The 23,352-nt window shown below is 44.3% G+C and overlaps 1 protein-coding gene across 3 annotated transcripts in view; it reads right to left on the reverse strand.

Annotated features, from left to right (window-relative positions):
- MYO5B (myosin VB) overlaps positions 1-23,352 on the reverse strand; it is a 157,490-nt gene that overhangs the window by 23,645 nt on the left and 110,493 nt on the right. For 2 of the 3 annotated variants that reach the window (XM_065663541.1, XM_065663543.1), the window contains exons 22-28: positions 18,484-18,723; positions 11,768-11,852; positions 10,034-10,182; positions 9,136-9,255; positions 7,874-8,011; positions 4,904-4,966; positions 444-683 (exon numbers count right to left, since the gene is read on the reverse strand). In XM_065663541.1, coding sequence (XP_065519613.1) covers positions 444-683; positions 4,904-4,966; positions 7,874-8,011; positions 9,136-9,255; positions 10,034-10,182; positions 11,768-11,852; positions 18,484-18,723 — 1,035 coding nt within the window. The remainder of the gene's footprint in view (positions 1-443; positions 684-4,903; positions 4,967-7,873; positions 8,012-9,135; positions 9,256-10,033; positions 10,183-11,767; positions 11,853-18,483; positions 18,724-23,352) is intronic. The other variant, XM_065663542.1, reaches the window with a different exon arrangement.

Below are 23,352 nucleotides of genomic sequence, written 5' to 3' on the forward strand. Positions count from 1 at the left end.
CCAGCATAAACAACTGAAACATTACAGCTGCACCGCATCCAGTGAGCAGAATCTGGTCCAGAAGCTCTTTTTCCCCATCCCATTTCTTTGTAGAATAAGCCAGGTGTCACAAAACATCACTCGGAGCATTTTAGACCACCACACCCTGGTGTGGGGTTGGAGAAACTCTTCCTTTGTGTGGTGCAGCCAGACCTCATCAGGTATGGGGTCAAGCACCTTACAACAGTACGGACGACCATGGGACATACCATCCTGAGCTGCCTGAAAAGATGTCATGGACCGTATCTTATCCATAGGCAGAACATCCTATAACCCTGCAGAACCTGCTACGATCTCCCAACTCTATCCTGCCACCCAGAGCCTACCAAAGCAGAAACGGCATTGCACAGGCATTAAGAGAATTTCCAGCAACAGAATGGGAAAAGGAAAAGAAAATCCATTACCACGTTTTTCCCCATCTCCTTTTGCTGGGCTGCCTTCATAATTTGTGTCCTCAGGATGAGCACCTCTTCTTTCCTCACTTCCAGCTCCTCATTGGCCAATTTCAGCTGGTTCAGTAACAGATTGTAACTGTCCTGAATATCGTTGGATGAGTGGTTCTGGGTTGCTTTGTCTGCGATAGCTTTCCTCAGCTCATTAAGCTCGTTCTTCAGCTTCTTGTTCTCCGACTCCAGCTCTTGCCTCTGGAAAATACCAAGCCATTAACCAGTTTAGATAAACTGTCTTGCACTGCCTCATCCTTTTCTGAGATACCTCTGAGGTAACTCGGTTACCAATCATCACAGCTGAAAGATCAGTCCATGGCAGGATCCGGTTTTTGCTGCCTGACCAGCCATGTGTGGTTCAGAAAAGATTTTTGCTGTAACCAGCAGCCTGTTGCTATTTAATAATAACACTACAGGGTGACACAGGTGAGACTTTTTTATTTGTTGACACTGGTTTTAAACACAAAAGCAAGCCATTAAAGAAGCCAAACATGTTTGTTTCTCCTCCACTCCTTTTCCTTCTCAATCTAAGAATCATGACCAGCTCCACTATTTAGCTCATCTTTCATATTCATTAGGTAAGCTGGAAGATGTCGATTTACATGACTCTTCATCATGACAGACATCCCGTTAGCTGAGCTAGGGCTGCGTGAATTCCCACTACAGCTTCTTTTCTCACACACTTTGTAATTCCCCTGTTCCAGTGCAATGTTTGCAGTTGGAGGATTTCTCGCCCTGACATCTTGTCAGTTGCTGGCACTTGACAGGCAGGGGCAATGCTGTACAAGTTTGACGCCAACAGCTTCTCCTGAATAACGATGAACGAGCTTCACCGTGTTTGCAGAGACAATTGAAGGACTTATTTGCTTTTGCATGACAGTGAAAGAAAGAAGAATAAAACTCCATCAGCTAAGACAGCCTTTATTTCAGTATCTGACCATGAAGCTTTGTTTGCAGGTGATAACATCACCTCTGGCAGCTCTTAGCCAGCATCCAAAACCTATCTGGAGCATCCCAGCTGGGTCAAGAGCAGCTCTGCTCCTGTGGATGGGGCAGTTCTTGCTATGAGTCATAGACAGGGAAGGAGACAGACTCCTGGGGTCCTGCTCACAGCCCAGATCCTAACAACCCACCTCCTCTTTGCACCAGATCCTCTATCACCAGCTGCTACAGTGTGGCACCTGGGATTGCTCCCTCATGCACCCAGATCTCTTAGACCACACCAAAACCCAATGGAATCCATATCCAGCTACCACGCAGCAAACCCTAAGACATCTAAAGACAAAGTCTGGTGTCTGACTGATTTGGTGTCAGCTCCTTCCTAGGGACAGACTTCTATCGATGTGGATTTTCTTATGTCTACAGCAGCACTAGCTCCTTCCTCACTTAGATCCAAGTGCTTCTCTCTCCTGGGGCCTTTCGACCCTTTCCACACAACCCCTCTTTATCTATGGGATATCTGCTTCATTATCAGCTTCAGCCGAGGTGAGCTAACAACTCCAAAAATGGCTGGGGATAGGGGGATGGGACCAATTTATACAATTTATACAATGTGTAGCTAGCACAGCTGTGTAAACCTCGTTTCCATAGGAAACGGGTGTTGCAATTATAAATCCTTACAAATTATAAATAGCATGCCTTATCACAGCAGAGGTGTGAACAGAATAGCTGATCTGGCATCTGGACAGCCAGCATACTCCTAGCTGAACCAACATAATCAGTAACAGAACATATTTAGGTACTTTTATACCATCTGTCATTAAAAAAAAAAGAAAACACACAGAAAGAAAAAGAGCGAGAAATGCATTAGATCCAGAAATTCCTCCACAGCCACATTAATCACAGCTCGGCAGAGGGAGTGTATGAGACAATGGCTTTTCTGTAACTGCTTGAAAACAAGAGCGTGGAAAGTGTGTGCACTGTGGGAAATTGATACCACACTGGGTTTAACTCTTCTTGCTGTGTGGCTAAAGCATCAGCTTGCCTTCCACTCTTTTCTGACCAAGCCCAGAGACAGGTTAAGGGTAAGATGAAAGCAATTACATGCTTTTCTACACAAATAGCTTCTGTGATTTTTGTTATTTGCTGGGTAAACCCCCTGCTTTTCTTTTTCTTTCACCTCCTCATCCTCATTTTTCCCTTCCTCCTTCTCTTTTTTTATTCTAAAATGGGTCAGCCACACTGCTAACTCCAAGGACTGGTCATATCAAGCTGTGCTCTGGTTAGAAGCGAAGCCAGGAAGATCAGGAGAGAAAGCAGTAATCAACAGCCCTGCTCCAAGAGCTCATGTCCTGGGCTCCATTCAGAGGTTACACTTAAATTCATTCCCTACTCCTTTCTCAATGGATTTCGTGGAGTAATAATAAAATATATATATAAACATGGGCAAGACATCCACTGTCCCCTGCCCATACACCCTTTTTGCATCAGCATCAGTGATGGCAGAATAGAAGATAGAATAGAAAGCTTTGAATGTGGAAAGAGAGATTTTTACTTGTGCTGTTTCTTCAGCACAGTCCAGTACACCTATTTATTTGACAAATTGTACAGTCAGAACATCCAGAACATGAAGTCACACTTGTCCCAACAAGTACAGCAGTATGGAGGTATGAAAGGGGTGCCCAAGCACTAATGGTGATGGGAACAGCCTCACTCTTTAGAGAGGGGCTTTTATAGTAGTGCAGGATGAAGTATGAACCCATGTAAAACAGAGATTAGCACTGCCACAGCAGAAATTTTCCCTCTCTTCTATTTCTGGTACTCAATGGGAAAAGAAAATGAAGTCCACTAGAAGTTTATTTTATGATGAGCTTCCAAATCTAAGGGATGAAACAAACATCCCAGCTATGTGAAGAGTGAGAAGGTCTTCAACTATGCATTGCACTCCTGCTAGGAATACAGAGTCACAGCAAGGTGCTTTCATTCCCACTCCTACTTTTCCAGCCTGAAAAAAAAAACAAAACAAGCCAGAAAATACATTTTTCCCTGGGGAACTTTTTGTGGTATAGGTGTTACTCAGGAACGTATCTCCCAGGGAGACATTCACATTTCTCCAGCCCTGCATCATGGCTAACCAAATACCTGGGGGGCATATTCTGGGACAGCATCTTCTGAAAACTGTACTTATCCATTGCAAACCATGCAGAATTTATGCCTTCTGTAAATATATCAGTAATAGACCACATTTCTTACATTTCTTTGCAGTGTTACAAAAAGAAACATGCTAGATGACAGTATACATGTATGAAGTAGCAAACGATGTGCTGGTTGCAAAAAACAAGCTTACAAGGCCATCCGCCAATACCTACACCTTCTGTTTTCCCACTCAAGGGGGCTGTGCATGTCAAAAATATCTTGAATGAGACCCAAAAGTGAACAGAAACCAGTGAAGACTCAGGTCACAGAGTACTGAACAAGACTCAGAAATATCCTTATCTCACCCAAAACTGGCTGTTCATAATTAACTACACAAAAAAAAAAAAAAAAAAACAAAAAATCCCTTGTAGAGCCTATCCTAGAATATAAATACAGAGTTTTCTTTCAGTTTTCTGAGGATAAGAAGACTTCGGAATTGCCTAAACAGTCAAGACCAGAAGTATTTGGGAACAGTTAGGGAAGGAGGACACAAGCCACACAAGCCACAGTAGGAGCCTAGCAGGTTTCAGTCACTCTGTACGTTGTAAGGAGCTAATGATTGAGGCAGAACTGTAAGGATTTAGCACTTGGGGACAAGCTAAATTGTAGAGTAGGGCGATAACTGGGAAGACTAGATTTTGATGAGCTCTTAGGCAGAAGCTCTTCCCTGTGAGGGTGCTGAGGCGCTGGCACAGGGTGCCCAGAGAAGCTGTGGCTGCCCCATCCCTGGCAGTGCTCAAGGCCAGGTTGGACACAGGGGCTTGGAGCAAGCTGCTCCAGTGGAATGTGTTCCTGCCTGTGGCAGGGATTGGAATGGGATGAGCTTTGAGGTCCCTTCTGCTGTTACTGTAATCCATGCAGATTTATTTGGTTTTTACATGAGTGGCACCTTGGGAGTGCAAGTAAATCAGACAAGAAGCAGAGTTGGAGTCTGGACCACAAAACATGTTGGTCTTCAGTTGCGATAATTCACATCTACTGCAGTGTCACGACAAAGGAAACCGAAGAAAGTCCCAGTGGGAATATGTGCAGTGGAAGAAGCACCTTTTGCCATAAATGGGCTTGTTACTGCCATGGATGACTCAGAATCAAGCAGACCAGCAGATGTTGCTGCAGAGAAACATCTGTGAGCCCACCCCAGGCCCAGGAGCTGATGGAGAGCTGCAGTTTTCCAACTGCATGTCAAACAGCCAGAGCCAGGCTATTAACACATTCAGACAATTTGTTAGGGCTGTTGGAGCCACCCAACAGGTTGCAACACTAAGCAGGAGCTTCTCACTCACCTTCAGACTGTTGTATGCAAAATCCTCATGCTCTGAAGTCACTTCAGTCTTCACTTCTGTTACCTGTGTGGATTAGAGATAAGTTTATATTTAAAAGCAGCCAGAGGTACTGGCTTACAGCGCAGGATGGCTAGGCAAGTCTCCATCAACAGCTGCCGCAGAGCTGCTGGCCAGCTCAACCATAATAATGCTATTAATTGCCATTTCACTGAGTCCCAGCAACAGGTAGTGGGGCAGGAGCCACTTCAAGAGAAAACGGATTAATCTCTCGTTAACGTCTCGTTAACTGTGGCTCACTGCAGCTTTCAAACAATGACGGTCATTAGGGGAATGATCTTCAACATAGCAGCTGGAGAGCAGGTTTTTAATCTGCCTCCTTACTAAGGAGAGGTGCTGGGGCAGTCTCCTGTTTCATGTTTCCTGCAAACTGCCAGAGGTGATCAGTGAGAATATCTTGCTGAAGCAAGTAGTTACTGCTGATGATTTTATTTGGTCTCTTATTGCTTTTGTCAAAAGATCCATAGATCTCACACCAGAAGGTAACAAAATAATTCCGAAACAAAACAATAGAAGCCCCAGAAATTACAAATATGAAACCAAAGGGTCATGTCATTTCTTCAACATTTCATGTAAGAGCATCTTTACTGCTTTAGGACACCACGCATACAGTGCTGCTGTTTCACCACATGCATAACAACGGATACTCCGGTGTCTGATCAAGCCACAAAGTCTCAGTTACAGGTGGCAGGGTTAAATCTATACAAGAGATCTGCTATTAAAAGTCTCCTACACCAAACATCAGCTCACCGAAACTAGAAAGCTGTGTTTTCAGGCTCCAGTTGCAAGCCTGGATGGACTCCTGCTTCTTAAGTTACCATTAGGCTGCTAGGAATCTTGATTTTTATTAATATTTGGTTTTTAAACTGCTTCTAAGCAAATGACCCAAACTGTACGAATACTTAGGAAGAAGACCAGGTTGAACAGGGCTTGGAGCAATCTGGTCTAGTGGAAGGTGTCACTGCCTGTGGCAGGTGGGTGGAACTGGATGAGCTTTAAGGACCCTTCCAACACAAACCAGTCTGTGGGTTTGGTTCTTTTTTTTCCCCCACAAGGAAGAAAGATTATGTATCAAAGGAATATCCCTGCCCTGCAATAGGAGAACCCATTCTTCTGACATCTGTCTTGCTATTTCTGATTTACCACACCACTTTTTTCAGCTACATTCTCATATGACAATTACTGAAGGAAAAGAAACCCCAAAAAAGCACCAAACCACACAGATCATAACAATACCAAACTGAGGACAGAACGCTGACTGACGTGTCTATGAAGTGCTTATCAGCTCACACCACACACCGCTGGGCAGAGGGGAAGCCAGGACTGCAAAGAAATGCTTGAATAACTCAAACGGACTGAAAGCAAGGGCTATTGGAGATGTGGGGTGTCAGGGCCTTTGCTTTCATGTCAGAGCCCTGCACAATGCCCTGCAAATATCTGAGGGCAATTTGACCATCCTATTCAGGGTACGTAGGAACAGATTCATCCATCGAGTTAAAATTTCTATGTTAAATTTAAAGCCAATTTTAAATCTCCGGAAACTCACACAAAATATATTTCAGCTGAGAATTTTTACTACATAATTTTGTGACACTTCAGGTTTGAAGACTGACGCTGACAATATAATATACAATTGTGAAAATAACATATTAAGCCAGCTAAAAAGCAATCATTAAATGCACAGAGCATAGCTCTTACCCAATAGGTGTCCCTATGGGGGAGGAGAGGACAGGTTAAGCCCGGCGACTGAGCCCAGTAGTTATGATGAAGTCTTCTCTAATTCCACCCCTTATTCTACCTATTCACGTAATTAAATTCAGATCAGTAGCTCCCACTAACCCTCTCACCTTCTACCAATGGTCAAGTAATTCGCATAAAGTTACTTAACTAACTGCTTTACTACACATGCTCAGGGAAGGGTCTTCTTGGGCAAGGGTCTTTTGATCTGTGGGTGTGAGTTTTTAGTGTTGGAATTAGATTATGAGGATAGTTCATCAAAAGGAAACCCTTATCATGTTGTGCTGACTCGTGAAAGCACATACTAAATAGTCATCAAGTCATGCAATGGTTTGGGTTGAATGGACCTTAAAGTTCATCCAGTTCCAGCCCCCTGCCACAGGCAGGGACCCCTTCCACTGGAGCAGCTTGCTCCAAGCCCCTGTGTCCAACCTGGCCTTGAGCACCGCCAGGGGTGGGGCAGCCATAGCTTCTCTGGGCACCCTGTGCCAGCGCCTCAGCACCCTCACAGGGAAGAGCTTCTGCCTAAGAGCTCATCTCAGTCTCCCCTCGGGCAGGTTCAAGCCATTTGCCTTGGCCTGTCCCTACAGGCCCCTCTCCTGGCCTGTTTAGGCACTGGAGCTGCTCTAAGGTCTCCCCTTAAGGAGCCTTCTCTTCTCCAGGCTGAACCACCCCAGCTCTCTCAGCCTGGCTCCAGAGCAGAGCTGCTGCAGCCCTTGCAGCATCTCTGTGGCCTCCTCTGGACTCCTCATAAAGCACTGTTGTTTTTCAGGTCCCATGACCCTTTAAGAGTCTCTTGTATCTGTTCAGGCTCATTCACAGTAATACAAGTTTCAACTTTTTAACTAAATAGTATGGAGCTTGGTAGGCTCTAATCATACATATTTTGGTGTAAAATTCTCTCACTTTGAAACTGTTGTTTATCAGCTGCAAGTTGGTTTGTCAGTACATGGCATCTTCACGTTCCAGCACCTGCAGAGATTCCAAGCCTTGTCATGCACGACGTCTTCACTCCACTCCCTGTTCAGTATCACTTACCATATGCCAAGTTCCAGGGTTGCCTGCAGAATTACTGTTATGCTCAAACCCCAAACCCTACATTATGCTTCCTCGGGCAGTCAAGGAAAGCCAGATACCAACATGAAATACTAGTATCAATGAAAACTTATCCCTTACCTGGGATTTCTTGCTTTCTTCCTCCTTTTTCTCCAGCTGTGTTTGCAGCTTCTTCCTCTCCTGCTCGAGCTCCCTCACTCGCTTCTGTAGCTTCAGGAAGAGGGTCATGTCCATGGCTGCTTCCTCTATCCCAACCTCCTGGAGAGCAACAGGAGCGTGGAAGAAAAAGAAGAGACCTCAGTCAAGTTGTGTAACCACAGACAGTCCCAGATACACCCTGACTGTACACCAGCACTGACCCCAGCCACAGAAAACAGGAGCACCCCAAGAAAGGGGTGTACTTTCAAAGACCAAACCTCCATTTTGAACACCTATTTTAATGTCAATAAACAGTAGACTTGTTTAATAAATCACCGAATGTTTAGCAGCCCAATAGACCAGTGGGCTGATTGGGGCCACAGCTAAGAACATTAAAAACACCCTGCTGAGTCCCTTGTAGCCAAGTATTCATGAATTGTTTTTCAGTTGGCTTCACCTGGAATACTTTATATTAGAGCATGGTCAACACTGATTACTTTGACTTCAGCAAATGCTCTCAGACCAGTTCAGAAATACTAAAGCAACACAATACAGCAGGCAGCAAAGGGAAGTGGGGGGGTTCTGCAGGCCCGGTATATATAGACACAAAATAGTGTCCTGCCAGTGAGGTGGCCGATTCTAGGAACATTCATCATACATACATGCTCTTCTGTCATGAAACTGGAGTTTAAAAAGATGCCTATTCCCGGATATGTAAGCAAAATACACACTTCCATTTCCCATGTGATTCTTAATAGCTAGAGAATAATTTACGCTGCTCTTTTCTGGAGTAAGAGACTGTTGATTAAAGGGAATGTGCTGGCCAGCAAACACCCGTGAAGATGCATTGGAATGAAAACACTCAAGAGCAAGGGGATAATGAGCTCTGGCATCTTTGCAGAGAAGGATCACTATACAGCCATTGCCATCAGTGCTAAGAATAATTCCATTTAGCAATGCTGACCACGCTGATGAATTTTCATCAGTCTTTAAGCTGGCATTACCAAAAAACAGCACTATCATTTTAGAACCCCATTTAAGCCTGATACTACAAACAATTAAGCATTTGCCATTGCACTGCAACCCTGCAATCCCTCTCACACAATTAACGATGCAATTTTGTAACGCAAAATCAATTTCATCCATCACACCTTACAGTCCAACCTGCATTTCTCCTATGTCCTCCAAGATCCATGTCAATCAAGGCTCTCCTCCTCCCCCTGAGCCTGCCTGATTTACTGTACCTCCACCTGTGGCATTACATCTTCGGTGTCTCCTATCTCAGAGGTTGAGATGGATGGGTAATTGGAATCAGACTCCAAACTGCTCTGATTGGATGGGTTTCTTCTGTGCCCAGGTGCCTGCTGCCAAGAAGCAGTGCAGAAACATAAAGCATTCAGGGTTTAAGGATGGATTCTTCATGAAGCATTGTTTCTTAGAGCAAACATTTGTCTAAATATTAAGGTTACCCTTAGAAAAGGCTTGACTGCCATCTTACAGCAAATTCCATTTTCTAGTTCTTACGCCCTACCATAACATGCATATTAACACAAGGGAATACTTTAAAATACAAAGTGATACCAAAGCTCAGCTTAAAAACCCTTCTTGTACTAAAGGCTCTTCATGACACGAACTGCCCAGTAAGTGTGAACAGGCAAATCTGAGCTCAAGATTATGCTGTTCACAGCATGCTCCAGGGCTTTCTTTTAATGCTCAACCATCCACCTAATCCAGCAGCACTGTTACCTAATTTTCAACACTTTCTCAACAGTTCAGCAAAACTGAATCAAAAAATGTTAGCTTTTGAAATTCTGCAGCCATGCTGTTGGGATTTTTGTTTTGTTTTTAACCCAACACCTACACATGAACATCACTGAAACAAAAGCAAAACAAGAAGCATGAACCAGCTTTTGAGATTTACAGAGATCTTTAACCACTTAATAGAGAAGTGTGAATTATTAGACCCCTTCTTCAAGGCACACATATGGTTTAGCTTCAGTGTAAAAGTTCAGTCTTAGAAATATCAAACACAAACTGAACAATAATGTCAGTTCTAGTAGTAAGTTCTAGTGAGTCACATTGTCCAGCCACCAATATCAGGACCAGGACGTAACAGAATAAGGATAATTTCAGTTTTGTTACCTTTATAACAGTAATTTCATCCCGCAAATTGTCATATCTCTGCTCCAGCCTTGAATACTCTTTTACCAGGTTCTGATAACGAGATCTCTCTTCTTCCAGCTCTTTCTTCATCTGGATGTTTTCCTCAACTGTGTTTTGTGCAAATTCATCTTTACAATAAGAAGAAAAAAAACCAAATTAATTGTGCTCTTCATCTACAAAATGAACTTCTTGTAAATATGTGTAGTAACAACGACTAATTAACAAAATACTCTCTGCCAAGAGCATTTAGAATACAAGGATTCTTCCCTGTGAGGGTGCTGAGGCGCTGGCACAGGGTGCCCAGAGAAGCTGTGGCTGCCCCATCCCTGGCAGTGTTCAAGGCCAGGTTGGACACAGGGGCTTGGAAGAACCTGCTCTAGTGGAAGGTGTCCCTGCCCGTGGCAGGGGGCTGGAACTGGATGAGCTTTAAGGTCCCTTCAACCCAAACCAGTCTGGGATTCTCTAATACTTAGAAACTGTTGCAATATCTATATCTGTCTCCTTGCTATTTGGAAGAGCTTGAAGTCTTCTGCTCACAGAGCAGAGTTCTCTGCCATTTGTGTTCAAGAAAACTCTCCAGCGCCTACAAACCATCAGGTCTAATTACACTGAACCATTCCAGCTTCAGTTCCCATGCGTCAGCCATGAACCCACTCAGTTAAAGACCAGCTCAGTACAGAATTCAGTCATGTTTAAGAAGTGGTACTTGCTGCATTTAAAGACTTCTTTACCTGCTTCCCACCACCACATCAACAGCAGCATCTCTTTCTCTTATCATCATCAACCATTTACCGTGGTAGGACTGGGGGTTGAAAGTATTTTAGATCTAAATAAATACATTTATTTGCCAAGAACTCGTATTTGGAAACAAATTTGGTCCCTCTTTCTGAGAAACCAGGCAAATATACTTGATATATCCTTTTATGATGGGTTAACACCAAACTCCCTTCACCTGCTTTCCTCAAGATTTGATGCTCTGAAAGCATTCAAGAGGTGAAGAAATACTTGCAGCAAGTTTCTTTTTAACACGTTCATTCCTTTATTTTGCATCAGGCTGAAAGCAGAAGATAGTTCATAAGCACTGTGAGGCAATGATAGATACAGCCACAGAATGATGCATGATGCTCTTTGAAAATTCTACAAGAAAATCAAAGCTGAAAATTGTGATAAATAGTAAAAAAAATCTCAATACATGCATGGGAGTTTCTTCTGTGGCTGGGGATTTTCCCAGACTTCTTTCCTCTAAGTACATCTCACCATGTAGGTCTCTGCTTTAAAAACACTCACAGACTCCTGTCACATTAGAGAAACCTTTTGTCACAGCTCAATCTCGTTAACTGTGCTGTTCCGTGGATCCTTTTTTCATCAATCCTGGATGTTGTCATGCTCTGCCCTCCACCCCAGCAGCCTCACTGCCTCCCACATCAGCCATGGTAAATGCTGCAACATAACCAAACTAAAAAGCCTTTTTAGGTACTTTATTCCATATTTCACCAATTAAACCAGCCTGTGTTTTACCACCCACCAGTAGGACAGCACAAACTGAACTACCTGCACAACAAAACAGTGAAAAAAAACACCAGCAAAGGGCTGCAGGAAGATTAGCACTTTTTAAGGTAGAAAAGCACACAGGAAAAAAACAAGTTATGGGCAGAACAATGGAGCTCCTCATTTAGTAGAGGCATTACAATGCTATAAGAGTTTTTTTCTTACCTTCAGCTTGACAAATGATCCTGTTGTTAAGCTCCTCTTTTTCCTGCTTCAGGAAAGCATTTTCTTCTTCCAAGTCGGATATACGCTATGAAACAAGGCAAAGAATCTTTCTTACTGCAGGTCAGAGCCTCTGCAAAGGGATTACATTTCACCTGGCTGGAGCCAGGCAGCTTTGTTCAGGCCTTCTTTGCTGTTTAAAAGATCCCTCTCCTTGTACACAGGATAACTGGCAAAGCATATGAGGAGTTGAAGTGTACAAGAAGTGCACCTTGACACGCTTGTGAGGTGGGCTGATGCCAACCTTATGAAGTTCAACCATGACAGGTGCAAGGTCCTACACCTGGGTCGGAGCAATCCCAGGCACAACTACAGGTTGGGCAAAGAAGAGATTCAGAGCAGCCCAAGGAGAAGGACTTGGGGGTGCTGGTCGATGAGAAAATGAACATGAGCTGGCTGCAGTGTGCGCTCGCAGCCCAGAAAGCCAACGGATCCTGGGCTGCATCAAAAGGAACGTGACCAGCAGGGCGAAGGAGGTGATCCTGCCCCTCTGCTCTGCTCTTGTGAGACCTCTCACCTGGAGCACTGTGTGCAGTTCTGGTGTCCTCAACATAAAAAGGACATGGAACTGCTGGAACAAGTCCAGAGGAGGCCACAAGGATGATCAGGGGACTGGAGCACCTCCCGTATGAAGACAGGCTGAGGAAGTTGGGGCTGTTCAGCCTGGAGAAGAGAAGGCTGCGTGGAGACCTCAGAGCAGCCTTGCAATATCTGGCAGTGGCCTATAGGGATGTTGAGGAGGGACTCCTCATTATGGACTGCAGTGACAGGACAAGGGGTAACGGGTTAAAACTTAAACAGGGGAAGTTTAGATTGGATATAAGGAGGAAATTCTTTCCTGTTAGGGTGGTGAGGCACTGGAATGGGCTGCCCAGGGAGGTTGTGAGTGCTCCATCCCTGGTGGTGTTCAAGGCCAGGCCGGATGAAGCCTTGTGTGGGATGGTTTAGTGAGAGGTGTCCCTGTCCATGGCAGGGGGGTTGGAACTGGATGATCTTGAGGTCCTTTCCAACCCTGACTGTTCTATGATTCTATGATTATCTTCAAGTCATACAACTGGTTGCTGTTGGGGGAGCTGAAAGTCTGCTGATTGTTTCAAGCAATGTAGGACTTAATTACATAAGATGGACACAGTGAATCTGGGCACTAAAACTAAATAATTCAGGCTTTTTTAACTTCATGTGTACTGTATCCAGTTCAAGTAACAGTCACTTTAATGCTTCATGCTACTACAGAACCTCAAGTAAAGGGATGCACAGCATGTACCAGAGCTTTTAGTAACAGACCAGGAGCATATATAGCAATAAATACAAAAAATTAATGAAAATAGAAACTAAACCCTGAAAAATACTGGTGTTAGGGTGGTTTTTTTTTACTATTGTTTTATTAAAAACAAAGGGAAGCAAAGCAACTTGTCACAACTACAAGGCTGTGCTGATGCTGAAAGCAACCGATCCTGTAATTCTGTTCATCCTCAGGAATTTCAATGTATTCAACACAAAAACATCAGGTTATCAAGTGAAATATGCTGCTACAGTTAAGCAGGATGGTTCTGCTCCTGTCAGGAAAAGAACAAGCTGACATATCATCCCAGCATAATGTCATTCCCTCTGCCTGCTCTATCGCATCCTCTAGCCATGGCTTAGGAAACAGCTACAGACAGCAGAAGAATCTCAAGATGCCAAAGATAAACAGCACTGTACACACTATAATAAAAGTTTTCTGTGCCCAAGGATAATAATTTTCCTGTCACCACTAGATAAAAATTTATAGGCATCCCAGCTGTAATGCATTCCTAGCACAGACTTCATGCTCAAATCAAAGCCCTCCATAGACAGATGGGAACAGCCTCGTGCTCGCAGGCCCTTGTCCTCATGGGAGACTTCAACCACCCTGATATCTGTTGGAGGGACAGTGCGGCCCGGCCCAAAGAATCCAGGAGGTTCCTCGATTGTGTGGAAGACAGCTTCCTTCTGCAAGTAATAGAGGAACTGACAACAAGAGGTGCCATGCTTGACCTCATGCTCACCAACAGGGAAGGGCTGGTTGGAAATGTGACGCTCCAGGGCAGGCTTTGTTGTAGCGATCATCAGATGGCCAAGTTCAAGATCCTCAGGACAGTGAGAAGAGCGTGCAGCAAGCTCACTGCCCTGGACTTCAAAAGAGCAGACTTTGGCCTCTTCAAGAGCCTGCTTAGTAAGGTTCCATGGGATACAGCCCTAGAGGACAGGAGGGCCCAAGACTCTTGGTTGATATTCAAGGATCACCTGCTACAAGCTCAGGAGTGCTGCTTCCCAACTAGAAGGAAGTGCAGCAGGAGGGCCAGGAGACCTCCTTGGATGGATAAGGAGCTGCTGAGGAAAATTCAGAGGAAAAAAGAGTCTTATAAAAAGTGGAAGCAAGGACAGGCGGCCTGGGGAGAATACAGGGATGTTGTCCGGGGAGCTAGGGACCAGGTTAGGAAAGCTAAGGCCCAGTTAGAATTAAACTTGGCTAGGGATGTGAAAGATAAGCAAAAGGGATCCTATAGGTACATTGTGAATAAAAGACAGACTAGGGACAATGCGGGTCCTCTCCGGAAGCTATCGAAACTGGCTACCTTGGATTTGGAGAAGGCTGAGGTTCTTAATGACTTCTTTGCCTAGCTCTTCACTGGCAAATGCTCTGACCACACCACCCAAGACTTGGAAGGCAGACGCAGGGACTGTGAGAATGATGACCTTGGGCCCACTGTAGGAGAGGATCTGGTTCAAGACCATCTTTTCCAGAGGCACCTTGACACGCTTGTGACCTTAAGATCATCTAGTTCCACCCCCCCTGCCATGGACAGGGACACCTCACACTAAATCATGCCAACCCAAGGCTTTGTCCAATCTGGCCTTGAACACCGCCAGGGATGGAGCCTTCACAGCTTACCTGGGCAGCCCATTCCAGTGCCTCGGCACCCTAACAGGAAAGAACTTCCTCCTTAGATCCAATCTAAACTTCCCCTGTTTAAGTTTTAACCCGTTACCCCTTGTCCTGTCACTGCAGTCCATAATGAGGAGTCCCTCCCCAGAATCCCTATAGGCCCCCTTCAGATACTGCAAGGCTGCTATGAGGTCTCCACGCAGCCTTCTCTTCTCCAGGCTGAGCAGCCCCAACTTCCTCAGCCTGTCTTCATACGGGAGGTGCTCCAGTCCCCTGATCACCCTCGTGGCCTTCTCTGGACTTGTTCCAGCAGTTCCATGTCCTTTTTATGTTGAGGACACCAGAACTGCACACAATGCTCCAGGTGAGGTCTCACAAGAGCAGAGCAGAGGGGCAGGATCACCTCCTTCGCCCTGCTGGTCACGCTCCTTTTGATGCAGCCCAGGATACGGTTGGCTTTCTGGGCTGTGAGCGCACACTGCAGCCGGCTCATGTTCATTTTCTCATCGACCAGCACCCCCAAGTCCTTCTCCTTGGGCCGCTCTGAATCTCTTCTCTGCCCAACCTGTAGCTGTGCCTGGGATTGCTCCGACCCAGGTGTAGGACCTTGCACTTGTCATGGTTGAACTTCATAAGGTTGGCATCAGCCCACCTCACAAGCGTGTCAGGGTCCCTCTGGATGGCATCCCTTCCCTCCAGCGTATCAACCGGACCACACAGCTTGGTGTCATCGGCAAACTTTCTGAGGGCGCACTCAATCCCACTGTCCATGTCAGCGACAAAGATGTTGAACAAGACCGGTCCCAACACTGATCCCTGAGGGACACCACTCATTACGGGTCTCCAGCTGGACATTGAGCCATTGACCACAACTCTTTGTGTGCGGCCGTCCAGCCAGTTCTTTATCCACCGAGTGGTCCATCCATCAAATTGATGTCTCTCCAATTTATAGACAAGGATGTTCTGTGGGACAGTGTCGAATGCTTTGCACAAGTCCAGGTAAATGTCGTCAGGTGCTCTACCCCATCTGTTAGTTCTGTAGCCCCATCATAGAAGGCCACCAAAGATTGGGTAAACATAGTTTTAGGATATGATCTTCAGTGACTGGACTTGTTTATCACATTCCTGTTTCCACAGGAAACAGAAATTAACTGGAATCCAGAATTTGTCTTGTGTTTAAAAGAAACCAAATAAGAATAAAAACACTCCACTGAACACAGGTAGAGGCAAGCAGAGTGGGTTACACAGTGGCCAAGCAGCACAAATTCTATATCTCTGGTACCTACATTGGTACCTTTTGTACTTCTCACTTTTCTTTCTATAGGAAACAGATCTTTGAAGATGCTTCAAACAGCACCTGCTTTGAAGGATTTATGTGGAAGATGTTCAGCACTGAGCACACATAATGGCTTCAGCCCTTATTTCAGTGTTACACTGGAAGCACCTGCTCATGAGATCTGGCTCTTGTGCTCCCCTAATCTTGTGAGGAAAGATAATGGCATTTAGGATTTTCCTAATAAAATTCCTGGCCAGGCTTTGAATCATCCTAGCTCACCAAGTGAGATTAGGTACGACCAAAATCCATAGGAAGTTAGAACTCACCCACATACGATTTTTTAACTTTATTTCAAATTCAAATAAGAAAAGCTATCCTAAAATTAAGGACCTGGATCTATAAGGAAGAGATTAAAGGATATTTTTTTTGTAACATCATCATAGCTAATATGGATTTTCAGAAGCTGAAGCCCCAGCTCATGTCAATGAAATTAAGGCTCTCATTTCAGACTCTGAAGTGTCTAATGACTTTAGATATAACCTCCAGGATGAATCCATCCCATCTAAACCATGGCCAAGGTGTAATTTTGATACTGAAGGTACAAAGTGCTTCTCACCTAAATTCAGTTTCATGACAGTTCCCACCCTTTTGGCAGCTATGAGAATTCAGAAACCTCTTTCAGAATTTTTCTTAGAAAGTGTTTCGGCTGAACCATCGTTTCCAGGAAGGAAACAGGTCTTTATCTTCCCACTGACGAGGAATCGAAGGGAGTGATTGAAAAATAATGCCAGAAATGGCAGCCTGCACTGCTCAGTAAAAACGTTTTAAAATTAAATCATTTGTTGTACTGGTAGAGTGCACAGTATCTGTTATGCTGTAGGCACTTCTACAACAAGGGGAAGCTTTTGCTTTGCTTTCAGGCTTTTTGAAAGCATTCCTTCGGTCATTAAATCAACCTTTCTTCTGATTTGCAGTCAAGAACAAAGAGAAACAGTTTCTCCCCAGATGCATCACCTTTAAAATAAAGCATCTTTTCAGGGTTTTAAAAGCCTGTGCCTCAGCCAGCTAATGAACTGAGCCCTGTGCCAAAAAGGATCTTCTAATTTGATGCTGGAGAGAAGAAAATCACTAATTTCATACATCCTGTGTGGGTGCAATATATGTGCAAAGAGCTGAGCAATTACTTTTCTCCTGGTCCAGCCAGGAGACAACATGTGTAAAGGCTGAACGCCCTCTTGGATAGAACTGCCAAAGATGTATTTCAGCTGTGCTTGATGATCAGATTAAGTTATCCTGACCACACAGTCCCCACAGCTTCTCACCGAAACCCACCATCCGGGGTCTTATCCACAAGGGGAGGTTGGCCTGGGGATGTGCCCTAGAACAGCTCCATCCAAGCAGTCTTCCACCATAATAAACCCACAGCTATCCCCAGACCTTTGGGGTTTTTTAATCTGCAAAAGTGACTTCTCTTCAGGTTGTCACACACAAATCACTACTGTAGCTGCAAAACAGCTTTTTCTACACAATGTGTTGAGTAAAAAAAGCCCTAAATTCTTTCCAATAGCAGGATCAAAGAAACCACTTCAATTGTCAAATGTAGAAGATCACAGATTTAACCTGAGCAGTCGCAAGCCTTCACAGCAGGAAACTAAACCTCAGTACCTTAGGTTACGAAAATGGGTGTGAAGGTTACTCAGAATGAACCTGACCAGCAAGAAATTCAGGGAAAAAAAGTCCATTTTTACTATTTGCAAAAACCATCTACACTCTGAAGTCTTTCTTGTACAATGGTTGCAGTGTTGGACCATCTACACCCCAAGAAAACCAGAAAGCATTGGAGTTTGCACAAAGGAAGAGAGATTTAGAAATGGTTAGTCTACATCATTTCTCCAAACTCTACAAAGGGTTGGAACAACCACGCTAGCTTGTCCTGGAGCTAAGCCTTTGCTTGGCAGGGACACATTGGTCCCCACACAGGTCACACTCTTCAATGTGCCTACAACACCAACCACTGTGACCAGCTGCAATGGTCATGTACTGCATGGAAGATACTGAGCCCTCATTTTCCATATCAGGCTGGGCTGAGGAAGGACATCCTAATATTTACAGCATCAGCAATAGCCTTCTGTAATATTTCACATTACATGCCATGACGAATTGCTGTTCAGCCTATATGATTAAGAGCCCTTATTTCCAGACAGGTCTGGGTTTGGGGAGTTTCTTCTTGGCTGGCAGAGCCAAAGGCATCAAGATGGGGTGTCCTCCTGACATGACGGAGTCACTGCTCCTTTGGGGATGTCCATCTGCCCTTGCTACCCCATAAAAAGGCAAATTACAGGGGTTTTCAGTGACAAAGAGGAAAAAATCTTCACCAAAAACCAAATACTTTCCCTTTCAGACTTAAGAAGTGAGCTTTCACCAGTACGACCGCCTGCAGGAGACCTACACATGAGATGTGACAGACAGACCTACCTTTCTCAGTAGGTCTTTCTCCTTAATGTAGCTGTCTTCCATGACCTTCCTCTCACCACGAGCCTTTTCAAGCTCCAGCTGGAGGTGCTCCATCTCTCCTTGCAAGCTGATAAGCTGGTTGTCATCACCCTGGTGGCTCTGCTGATACTGCAATAGCTCCTTCTTCAGCTTTTCCACCTCAGAGGAGTGGGCTGATGTAAGCATTGAGAGCTGCTCATTCAGAAGTTTGTATTCCTTGTTCTGCAGTGTCCCAAAAAGAAGAAAGTAAGACCGTAAGTGGGATTGATGCATGCACAGATGCACTACAGAAGTAACCGTTAGAAATCCTTGAGCATGGTGGGTAATAAACTTCCAATAACAATATTTCCATGCATATGCCAATAAAGCTCACAGAGCTAAAAGCAATTTCAAAACTGTGACAAAATCTCAATATTTTGATAATGATAATACAAGCTTTTGTTAAATCGATGGTTACTCTCGAAGTGAAAGCAAACAACGCTTGGTAGCACTGGCAACCAAAACAGAAACCTACAGTTTTATTAGAGCTTCCAAACAATGTTGCCTAATGCAATTGGTTTGTCCTTTTTATTTTAATGTCTGTAATATTTGGTTTGCAGTTTATCCTTTTATTTCTACTCCTATGCCCACAGGAACCAGGGGTGACAACACATGGTAGCATAATGGCAGCTCTGAGCACAAAAAAGCTCCCTAAACTCCAGCTTTCAGTCATGTGCTAGCTCAACTGTCTCTTTATTTGCTCAAATTTTCTCTTTTTAAAGCATTTAGCAATGATTTACTCCAAGTTTTTAAGACCTGAAAATTCAGCAGCCTCATTTCATTTTCATGGTTAAAATCAAAGTCAGTGATTAGTTAGTGACTAATAAACCACCATCAATATTAGCCAGGCCCAGAAAGGACAATGAATTCACAACAGACCAAGAGCTTCAGTGAAGAACCTACCACGCAGGTTTGCTAACAACAGGTTGGTAATCATGAGAGCAAAAGAACCATTTTGAAATTTAAAGTATAGTCTGGGTGTTTATTTTTGAAAACTTTCAATACAGCTGCAAAGATCTGGGCTCGTATCACTGTACAACAGATCCAAAATCACTGCTTTCTTAAATGGGGCTTTGATGGATATTTCTCTTATCAGAAGTATCAGTTTTGGCCCTTCCTGGTCCTGCTGGAAAACATCACTCTCCAGACCAGATGAGTGTTCTGCAATTTAACCTTCTGCTGTTTCTCAGAGCTTCAGTCCCCCTCAGTGTGACACCAGCTCATGAGAAATTCCAGAAGTTTTTAGTTGATGTAGAGGCATGATGAGCTTGATGTGAAGCAGCCAGAAGACAAAAGTCTTTAAAGACACAAATGTAACATTTGAAAAGTCAATGGACTAGGGAAGTCCTGATACAGACTCAGGATGAACATTAAAGGTGCAAAGTCACAGATCCTGAGATGTAAATTCATTTAGATGCTCACCAGAGTCAAATAAGCAAGAAAAAAAACCTTCAATGCAAAAAAATGTATGACCATGGAATGAATGGTTTGGGTTGAAGGGACCTCAAAGCTCATCCAGTTCCAACCCCTGCCACAGGCAGGGCCACCTTCCACTAGAGCAGGTTGCTCCAAGCCCCATCCAGCCTGGCCTTGAACACTGCCAGGGGTGGGACAACTATCTCTATAATAGAGCCAAAGGCCCCTAATAACTCTTGTACAACAGTTAGTTTTCAAAGAACTTTATAGCCTAGAAAAGAATTAAAAAAAAAAAAAAAAAAAAAAATCAATAACCAAAACAAACCATTCAGGAAAGTAGAGTTTCATCTTCTAGGTCTACACAGGTTCTTCCAGACCAGACAAGCCCTGGACAAATGCATGGTGAGTTTCTGGATACCAGAAACCTGCAGCCATACTTCAGATTCATCTCCTAGATTCCCAAACTGGCTCACAGGATCACTTCTTCTGCCATTGCTCTGATTATCCTTTTGGTCCCTCCCTAGATGACTTCCCAAAGCACCCCTCTCTTGCTGCAACCTCAGCTCTCTGAAGCAAGATTAAGACACATCTCCAGTGGAAAACCAAGTAAACAGGGGACATTAACATCTTTTCCTTCACTTCCTTGTAATAAATTATTAGTGAGCAGCAAAATTCAGTTCTCCTGTGGTGTTGAGGAAATTACTTATTTACTTAAGGAAAGCTTTGCAGAGAGTGGCAATAACTACTCTGGTTCACAAATCTCTGCTGCTTCTCCCAGCCTCTGCTTGTTCTCCGACACACAGTGTTTCATGGCTTTGTGTCCCAAGGTTTACATATATGATTTGAACAGAAAGAAGGGAGACTGAGATGAACTCTTAGGCAGAAGCTCTTTGCTGTGAGGGTGCTGAGGCGCTGGCACAGGGTGCCCAGAGAAGCTGTGGCTGCCCCATCCCTGGCAGTGCTCAAGGCCAGGTTGGACACAGGGGCTTGGAGCAAGCTGCTCCAGTGGAAGGGGTCCCTGCCCGTGGCAGGGGTTGGAGCTGGGTGAGCTTTAAGGTCCCTTCCAGTCCAAACCAGTCTGGGATTCTGTGAATTTTGCATAGCAGCCAGCTAAGGTTTCAATCCATATTCAAGATAAATGCACAGGAATGCTTTTTCTTGTTACTAGCTACTAGAGCCATGAGAGAGCATTTCCTTCCCTGTACCAAAACAACTGGTCCCTGCTCCATTAAGAGACTGCTCAAAAGACCCTGTTAAACTTGAATGTGGTTATTTTAAATCTTTATCCAGCCCAGGAGGGCTGTGATCAGCTCGGTTTCAATCCAGGCCCTGTGAACCAATCTAGGGTTTATTTTGCTACCAACAGCAGAGACAACTTCACCACTGCTGTTACCCAAGCAAACTTTATTTACAATCAATGCTCACAAAGATACTGCCGTTTGCATTAACAGTGCTAGGAGCTCACAGTGAGTCTAAATATTGGCTGCATGAACACGTAACACTAAGTTAAGTAACAGCCTTAAAAAGTGGGTACATTTAAAGAAAGTTAAGTAACTGAAAAAAAACCCCAAACTAGAAGTGGTCCAATGTGGATAGAAAGAAGTGGTCCAGTGCGGATATTTCGCAGCAAAACAGACTTAAATCTTTATTGTGTGTGGAAAAAAATCCCTCACCTGATTTAGAAACTGAATTAAATAGGCCTCAGTAACGGATGCTAGAGCATGTGAGCTGGAGCTGACATACAATAACAGGTTTTACTCTGTTCAAAGAAAGATCTTCTCTTCCTCAGGGCACATGGACTATTGCATCTCCATTCATGAGCTAAAGTAGCAGCAATAAAAACATTCTGCATCACACTAGCTGGAAAATTATACTAATGCAGCTCTCCAAGTAACCCATAGAATCATAGAATAGTTCGGGTTGGAAAGGACCTCAAGATCATCCAGTTCCAACCCCCCTACCATGGGCAGGGACACCTCACACTAAACCATCCCACCCAAGGCTTCATCCAACCTGGCCTTGAACACCGCCAGGGATGGAGCACTCACAACCTCCCTGGGCAACCAGTTCCAGTGCCTCCGCACCCTAACGGTAAAGAACTTCTTCCTTATATCCAGTCTAAACTTCCCCTGTTTAAGTTTTAACCCGTTACCCCTTGTCCTGTCACTACAGTCCCTGATGAAGAGTCCCTCCCCAGCATCCCTATAGGCCCCCTTCAGGTAAAGTATATATTTTTTTTCTTAAACAGTTAATTGGCATTTTGAAAGCCCATCTTTATAGATTAGCAAGGACTGAAATCAAGATAACTTCAGGGAAACAATCGTGCAACAAACTCACTGCTGCCAGAAAACACGTCCATTGGAACAGTGCTCATTAATGCTTCCAAAGCATCCCAGGGAAACCTGTGAGTCCTGAAACAATGGTTAAAATCTGCTCTCTGGACAGACTACACCGATCATACAGAGCAATTCTTTACTGCAAAAGCTACACAGAAGGCATCAAAGTAACTCTAAAACTTTCCGTGTGGAGACCTAGGCTGATCAAGACAACCTCCATCCCATTATTTCTGCCTACTTAAAAGCTCTCCATGTCTCCTTCCCTAAATTAGACCTTTCTGCTGCTTTCACAATCCACAAAGGGAAAGCTGACATTAACCAGAGACTGTTTTTCTTTTATTGTTCCACCCCCACACCTTTCTTAGCACTAAATGGCCTGGAACTCACTGAGCAGGGCGAGGGGGGGGTGGTCAGAAATAACAAAAATGTATACTGCTGCTCCACTGCCGAGTCCAGCAGCTCAGCAGACCTAACACATACTCATTGCACAAGTTCAGCCCAACTATATGGACTCATCCTAATTAATTACACCGCTCACCCTCCAGATGAAGGGTCATATCTAACAGGTTTCTGACATTTACATGGTCTAGTGTGAAGTGTCCTTGCCTATGGCAGGGGGGTTGGAACTAGATGACGTTAAGGTCCTTTCCAACCCTAACTGGCGGTGATTCTATGATTCTATATAAATACATAGAAAACCTTATGCCTAAGGTTTTCTATTCCTAAGCTATGGTTTGTCTGCAAAATCTAAGTGTGCAAGCAGGCATTTTTGAGTTCAACACCACAGTTTGAAAGTCAGACTCTACTGTGGTGCACACTTTGCAGCCAATTAATACAGCAATGGAAGTGGCCTGCAGTAATGCAGATCTCTGGGTGTCTTGACTTTGTGGCATCTGAGCCAACGCAGATTCATTTCTCATCTTATTCATCACGGGACCTCTTATGTCCTGCAGGGATGGGAGTGATTTAAGGCCATACGAAAACTGCGTGTGACATACACATCCTTGTTACCATCCTAACAGAATGATAAACTGCAACTACTAATAGTTGGTACTACAGT

This window comes from Lathamus discolor, chromosome Z, assembly GCF_037157495.1.
Source record: "Lathamus discolor isolate bLatDis1 chromosome Z, bLatDis1.hap1, whole genome shotgun sequence".
In the NCBI taxonomy this organism is placed as follows: domain Eukaryota; kingdom Metazoa; phylum Chordata; class Aves; order Psittaciformes; family Psittacidae; genus Lathamus; species Lathamus discolor.